Genomic DNA, 7,796 nt, shown 5'->3' on the forward strand with positions numbered 1-7,796 from the left:
TGTGTGTGTGATGTGTGTGTCTGTGGTATGTGTGGTGTGTGTCTGTGGTGTGTGTGGTGTGTGTCTGTGGTGTGTGTGGCGTGTGTGGTGTGTCTGTGGTGTGTGTGGTGTGTGTGTGGCGTGTGTATCTGTAGTGTGTGTGGGGTGTGTGTGTGTGTGCACACGTGCACACACACGCCTTGGGGTGGAGGCTGACATCAATGATGCCCCCCAAGAACCCCAGTCTCAGTGCTTTTAACTTTCCTGAATCCCCTCCTGCCACTTCCCAGCAGTTAGGGGGTGAAGTCAGAGCAGCTGGGGGTCACCTGCTGGGCTTTGTGCTTGCAAAGAATTTGCAAAACTGGGGGAGGGTGCGGAGGGATAAAATGGGGAGAAATGCGGGATATAGTCAGAGGGGAGTGGAGGCAGCAAACCACCCGGTTAGGTATACACCTGTGCGACAACCCGCATGACCTGCACATGTACCCCAGAACCTAAAGTAAAATTTAAAAAAAGGATTTGCAAAATGGGCATCAGGGGTGGGGGGGATGGGCGGGGCCAGATTGCTGGGGTGAGGGGGATGGCAGCTCCTGAAGTCAAGGATCCTACAGTGGCCGCTCCCTGACTCAGGAACTGCGCCCCTGTCTCCATCCTCAGGACAGGACTTCCTGGAGACAGGACATGACCCACGTTGGAGCACCGCCAAGAGCAAAGGCCATGGGGCTACCGCCTGTAACCCCTGCACTTTGGGAGGCCCTGGCGGGAGGATCACTTGGGGTCAGGAGTTCCAGACCATCCTGGCCAACATCGTGAAACCCCGTCCTAGAAACACAAAAATTAGCTGGGCGTGGTGGTGGGCGCCTGTGATCCCAGCTACTTGGGACACTGAGGCAGGAGAATGGCTTGAACCCAGGAGGAGGAGGTGGCAGTGAGCAAGATCGCACCACTGCACTCCAGCCTGGGAGACAGAGCGCGGCTCCATCTCAAAAAACAAAAAACAAAACAAACACAATCCCCAGGCTGCTGGCAGGAGTCGCGGCCGGGGTGCAGGTCGGGGCGGTGCTGCCCGACGCACATTTAGCCACGAAGGGAATTGTCCTGACCTACTGCGTAGAAAAAGCGCAGGAACCGCGTGTCCCGCCAGACTCCGGCCGCTGAGCTATTTACATGCACGAAACGAAAGGCCTGGAAGGAAAGGCGGGCTGCGCTTCGAATATTCCTTTTGCATTTCGGGACTGCGGCCCCTACATGGACGCGAGGAGCTGGCCCTGCCTCGGGTGCCCAGGAGGTCACCGCCACTCTGCCTCCGTTTATTCCCCCGTGAAACAGGAGGAAACGCATCCCTCGCTGCCTCGAAGGAGACTAACGTGAAACGGCAGCCCCAGCGCGCTCGCCGGCGGGTGCTCACCCCTCCTGCGCGGCGGGGCCGCGGGTCTCCACGGCCTCCCTCTGGCGGCGACCTTGCGTCCTGGACGGCCGGAGGCGCGGCGACCGCTGCAGCATGCCGCGCGCCTCCTCCCGCAGCACGGCCAGCAGCAGCCCCCGCTGGTTCCAGGGCACCAAGGCCTTGGCGGCCAGCAGCGCGTCCTCGGGCCGCAGCCTGCAGGCAGTGACATAGTCCAGCGTGCCCAGGAACGCACTGCCCGCCAGCACCCGCAGCAGCCCGCGGCCGCACAGTGCACGCACGCAGCCACCCAGGTGCGGCGCGTCCTGCTCCACCACCGCCTGGAAGTCCTCCAGGGCGCGCCGCGTGTCGCCGGTGTGTAGCGCGCAGAAGCCGCGCAGGGCCAGGAGGGGCGCGCGGTCCCCCGCACGGTCCCCAGCAGGGTCCTCGGGGCGCCGAGGCCGCAGTAGGCGCTCGCACAGCGCCCGGGCCCTCACCGCGTCCCCCGCCAGCAGCAGGCACTCAGCGAGGCGGATTCCCAGCGCGGGTCGCGCCCCGGCAGGCGCCAGGCGTAGCAGGACGCGGAGCGCGCCGATCACCGGGGCCAGCAGCTCCCGGCCCGCGTCCTCGCGGAGCTCGGGATGGTTCCGCACGGCTTCCTGGAAGCGGGCGAAGCCCACGTCTGCGGCCTCCTGCGCTTGAGCCCGGACGCGCTCCTGGTCCGGGGCGGAGAACACGGCCTGGAGCTGCCTGCGCGCCGCGGAAGGGCTTTCGCGGAAGGCCTCCTGCAGGTCCCGAAGTGCGTCCTGGGCCCGGCCGTCCAGGAAGAAGGCCGAGGCCGCGCGGGTGACCAGCAGGGCGGCCCGGCGCTCACCTGCGGAGAGAAGCAGAGGTGTGGGTCCCGCCTGGGGGGCCGGCTTCCCAGGGGTGCCACCTGCAGGCCCCCACCAGCTCCAGGCCTTGGACTCCGGGGTCCGTGAGTCCTGCTGCCCCTGGCGTCTCCCTCCAGTCTCCGGATGGCCCTGGGCATGGCACTGCCAGGACACGAGTTGGCAGGAGGCCCGGGGCCCATTAGTGATGGAGCAGAGTGAAAACCGTGCTGGGCAAGCGGCAAGGGGGCCGCTGCCCTTCCTGCCAGCGACACTGCTCTCAGGGTGGGCTCAGAGTCACTCCTACCGCTCAGGGCAAACCAAATTTAGTCACAACGCCTTTCCCCCTGCCTGACTTTTAAATTATGGGTTTTAGGATTGAGTTTCCTTTTCTGGGAATCAGTGCCTCTCCGCTCCCCCGGCAGAGCCGAGGCTCTGACTCTATGACCTTTGCAGTGACCATTGACTCCTGGGCACTTTGCTTCTTGCCTTCTTTGGGCCAAGTGGGGACCCAGCGCTGGCACTTACTGAGGGCGGACCTAGCATTTATGGAATCTCATGCGCCTGTTCCCTGGTCTGCACTATACTGGGTTATAATGACCCACACGCAGGAAGGATTAAACGGGTTCACCCACATCCAGTGCGTGGAGGGGCCTGGTGCACCCTGTGGGTCAGTGAGGTCAGGGGCAGCAGCATCTCCATCTCAACTCCCCCAGGACCCTCTTTGCACACCCGCCCCCACCCCCTTGTTACAGTTCGTGTCTGAGCAAACGCGAATGGGGCTTTCTGATTGGTAAAGGAAGTAGAGCTGCCACATCCCAAGAAGGACGGCAGGCAGGGCTCACAGGCCATTGAGAGAGCCGGGGAACACTGGGTGCTGGGCGGAGCTTCAGGTCATGGCCCCACCCTTATTTTTTATTTTATTATTATTATTTTTTGAGACGGAGTTTCACTCTTGTTACCCAGGCTGGAGTGCAATGGTGAGATCTCGGCTCACTGCAACCTCCGCCTCCCGGGTTCAGGCAATTCTCCTGCCTCAGCCTCCTGAGTAGCTGGGATTACAGGCACGCGCCACCATGCCCAGCTAATGTTTTGTATTTTTAGTAGAGACGGGGTTTCACCATGTTGACCAGGATGGTCTCGATCTCTTGACCTCGTGATCAGCCTGCCTCGGCCTCCCAAAGTGCTGGGATTACAGGCTTGAGCCACCGTGCCCGGCCCCCACCCTCATTTTTACAGGCTTTGAAAGTGCTGCAGGGGAGGGAAGTTCTCAGGGTGCACCCCAGATCTCCCAACCTCTGCTCCAGTGCTTTTTGCACCGAGTCCTTCAGAATTTTCCAACAGCTTTTCCTTATAACCCCATGTGACAGTGACAAGAGCAACAATCCATTGCATTCAAACAGGATCCCGGAGAGGGCAAAATACCACGCAGGTGCGGAAGCAAAGCCGCTGCTGTCCCCGCCCTGCTGCTGTGGAGGTAAGCGCAGAGCCCAGCACAGAAGGTGTCTCAGGCCTGGAGGCCAGCCAGGCAAGCAGCCGCAGGTCACCCTGCCTCGTCCTGGTGGCCAAAGTAAAAGACACTTTGAGCCTTTCCTGTCAGTTACTGACCCTTGAACACAGATCTTTGCAGTAGTGGCTCATGGGTCCCAGGGAGCTGCAGCCAGGGGAGAACACCTGGGGCCTGGGGGTGATGGGGGGCGATTTACTTTCCCACGTGAAAGGGTGGTCTCTCCTCTCTTTCCAGGATTCCAGTCACACCCCAGGCCTCTTGATATTGTCTGCAGGTCACCCGGCCTCAGTTCATTTTTCTTTTGTTCTTCATATGGAGTAATTTCTATTCCGTCTTCAAGTTCACCGACCCTTCTGCTGTCTCTAATATTTTCATTTTAACAACTGCACTTTTCAACTCTAGATTTTTTTTTTTTTTTTTTGAGATGGAGTTTTGCTTTGTCATTCAGGCTGGAGTGCATTGGTGCAAACATGGCTCACTGCAACCTTGACCTCCTGGGCTCAGTCTCCTGTGTAGCTGGGACTGCAGGCGTGCACCACCATACCTAGCTAACTTTTGACTTTTTTTGCAGAGATGGAGTCTTACTTTGTCACCCAGGGTGGTCTTGAACTCCCGGGCTTAAGTGATCCTCCCACCTCAATCTCCCAAAGTGCTGAGACTCCTTTTCATGAAAAGCCATGCCCAGCCTGTTCCTTTTTATACTTGCCATTTACTCCACATCAGTTCAGTCGTGAGGACCGTATTTCCTTTAGTCCTTGAATATATTACATGGTCCCTTTCAGGTCCTTAGTCTGCTAATCCCAGCATGTGGATCATGCTGAAGTCGGTTTCTAGGGATTTCTTTTTCTCCCAACTGTAGCTCACGTTTTATTTTCCTGTCTCTTTGCATGAATGGTAGCTTCTTCCCGCACAGCAGGCATGATGGACACTTTGTAGAGACTCTGGATTCAGTTACGTTCCTCTGAAGAGGGCTGAGTTTTGTTTCAGTGGCCGTGAAGTTGGCTGGGTTTAAACTCTAAATTCTGTTGCTTTTTGGTGAGCAGCACCAAAGTCTCCATTTGGTTTTTGCACTTCCAGTGGCTGCTCTTGCAGCCCACCTAGCCTTTCCCCTATATGTGCAGTTCAGTGGGCTGAAGATCTAAGTAGACTTAATACACAGATTTGGGGCCACACCCCCTCTGTGGCTCCCTCCTTTTCAGGGTTTCTCGTCTAACTTTCCATTCACTTTTCTCAGCCCCGAACTGTCCTATGATACCTCAAGCCACGAGAACTTCAGCATCTGCTGAACCATGACTCACAGATTGAGGAATCCCCTCAGGCAAAGAGCTTCGGGGTGCACAGCTCACCTCACACGCCACCATGGTTCAAGGGTCAGCTGCTGGCTTCTGCCTGCGTGTGGTTACTAACCCATGCCTTCAAAGAGTCTCTTCGTATATCTTGCCCAGCTTTTGCGGGACGTGTAGGCAAGCTATTCCACAGTGACTCGAAGCCAGATCTATTGTTAGATAGAAAATGTTTGACTGGCTGGTGGGGAATGGAAATGCTATCACATGATCGTTTTAATTTCCATTTTCCTGATGACTAGCGAGGTTCACTTATTAAAATTTTTCTCCAATCTGGTGGGTGGAAAATGGTTTCTCATTGTTTTAATTTTGCATTTCTCTCATTACGATGGTGCTGAATATTGTTCACATGTTTTATTAGCCATCTGTGTTTCCTCTTTTGGGGAATGCTTTTGCCAAGTCTTGTATTGAATTTTTTTTTCTTATTGATATGTAGGAGTTCTTCAAATACTCTGCATACTAATTTATTTGCTCATTGTATATTTTGCAAGCATTTCCCTCTTTTTGTGGGCTATCGTTTCAGTTTCTATAGTTATGGGCAAAATAGAGGTTTTAAAATTTAATTTAATCAGATGCGCCAGTTTTTTCTTTATTGATTCCCTGTTTGTGTCTTAGGACGACCAACTGTGTGTAGAAATCTTAATGACATTCTCAGATATTTTCTTTTAGAAACTGTAAAGTGCAGCAGTTTTCACGTGGAATTCACTTTTTCTCAAGGTGGGAGATAGGAAATCAGTACCCTCCAATGAATCACGCTCCTTTTCCTTCCCTATAGATTTGCTACACTCATTCTGTCACCCGTTAAGTTTTAGATAGATGCGGGTCCGCTTCTGAGCTCTCTAATTCATTTTACTGGTCTTTCCATCTGTCCCTGAAGTCAATAATCTTCTATATTTATTAGTATAGCTTCGTATTAACTGTCAGAGCAAATCCTCCTACCGCCACCTCTTCTTTCTCCAAGTTCTGCTTCTGCTTCTCCTCTTCTTCCCCGTCTCACCTCCCCACTCCCCTACCTCTCCCTTCCCCTCCTCTTCCTCCTCCTTTTTCTTCTGTGGACAGTGACTATCTCTCCATTTACATATAGTCTTTCTTTTTTGATACAGGGTCTTGCTGCTGCCTGGGCTGGAGTGCAGCAATGTGATTATAGCTCACTGCAGCCTTCATCTCCCAAGCTCAAGAGATCCTCCCACCTCAGCCTCCTCAGTGGCTGGGATCACAGGTATGCACCACATGCCTGGAAATTTTTTTTGTATTTTTAAAATTTTTTGTAGAGACCACATCCCACTATGTTGCCCAGACTGGTCTCAGACTTTTGAGCTCAAGGGATCCTCCTGTTTCAGCCTCCCAAAGTGCTGGAATTACAGGCGTGAGCCACCGAGGCATGGCTATAGGTATTCTTTATTATCTTTTAATAACGTTTTATACTTTTTCCATAAAGTCATGTGACTCTTTGAACTTAATCATTTTTCTGTTGCTGTGGTAAATGGTATGTTTTAAAGCCACAGAGCATCTATGTGTTGCTGGTGTTTATAAACAATATTTGCATATCCAGTTAAGTTTTGCTGCTGTGTTTAATGGCTTTTTCTTGCTTCTTTTGCAGTTTCTGTCTACATAGCTCATCATACTGCCTGGAATCATTATTCTGTATCTTGTCCTCACACATCCTGTGTCCCTGCGTGTCTACTTACTAAAAAGGGAACTTTCCCGAATTACAGAAGGGTTTTGCTACGGTTTGAATGTTTGTCCCCTCCAGAACTCATGCTGCTGTCTAACTGCCATTGTAACGGTATTGACAGGTGGGAGCTTTGAAGGTGATTTGGCCGGGGGGGCTCTGCCCTTGTGGGTGGGATCAAGGCTAGTTCGGCCCCTTTCACCTCTTTGCTCTTCTGCCAAGTGAGGATGCAAGCATTCAAGGTGCCATCTCGGAATCCGAATCTGCAAGCCTGCTGGGGCTTGGTCTTGGACTTCCAGCCTCCAGAACTGGGGCTCATTCACTTCTCCGTGTTATGGAGCACCCAGCCCATGGCACCTGTCACAGCCCCACAAATGGAACCACTGGTCTGTGCCTTGTTCCCAAGGACTTTGGAAAGTAACCTCCAGATGGAAGGTCGTTTGTTGCAGCAAACTACATTTGTAAAAAGTCTGTTACAGGAAAATTCATTTGCTCACTTCTTGTCGTAAGCCATGCTTGTGCTGGTGGTGGCCACATGGGGACTCCCTTGCCCTGGGTTTAGTGGATGCACAATTCTTAGGGCAGGTGTCCCCGTACAGAGCGGAGCCATGGCAGACATGGACGAGCTTCCAGTGGCCTCCCGGGAGGGTGCTGGTGGGAGGCTGGGCTGTGGTCCTGGGTGCTCCTCCAGAAGGAGGAGCCAGTGAAGGGACCAGGCAGGAGCAATGTCTCAATCTGGGGGAGTCTGCCTCCGACACCCCTTTTCCCATCCATGCTTCCCTCCGCAGTTCAGTGGCTCAGGATGAACTCTTAGAACATTCCTGACGCCCCTTCTCTATACCTCCCTCCACCGTCAGATCTACACACAGTCTGGCTACTTCTAACTCTCAGACCCATGCTTTCTCTGCAGCAATTTCTCCCTCATCTGAATTCCGTCATCTCTCTCCTGAACCGCTGTCCCAGCCTCCCGGCCTCCCAGCCACTCAGCCTCCCGGCCTCCAAACCTCCCAGCCCCTCAGTCCCCCAGCCTCCCAGCCCC

General features: G+C 54.1%; 1 protein-coding gene across 1 annotated transcript in view; it reads right to left on the reverse strand.

Annotated features, from left to right (window-relative positions):
• Positions 1 to 7,796, reverse strand: part of TTC34 (tetratricopeptide repeat domain 34) — a 27,051-nt gene that overhangs the window by 14,539 nt on the left and 4,716 nt on the right. Inside the window, exon 3 of the mRNA XM_017542675.2 lies at positions 1,388 to 2,237. Within this exon, the coding sequence (XP_017398164.2) occupies positions 1,388 to 2,237 (850 nt within the window). The remainder of the gene's footprint in view (positions 1 to 1,387; positions 2,238 to 7,796) is intronic.

Source organism: Cebus imitator, unplaced genomic scaffold, assembly GCF_001604975.1.
Source record: "Cebus imitator isolate Cc_AM_T3 unplaced genomic scaffold, Cebus_imitator-1.0 Scaffold145, whole genome shotgun sequence".
NCBI lineage: Eukaryota > Metazoa > Chordata > Mammalia > Primates > Cebidae > Cebus > Cebus imitator.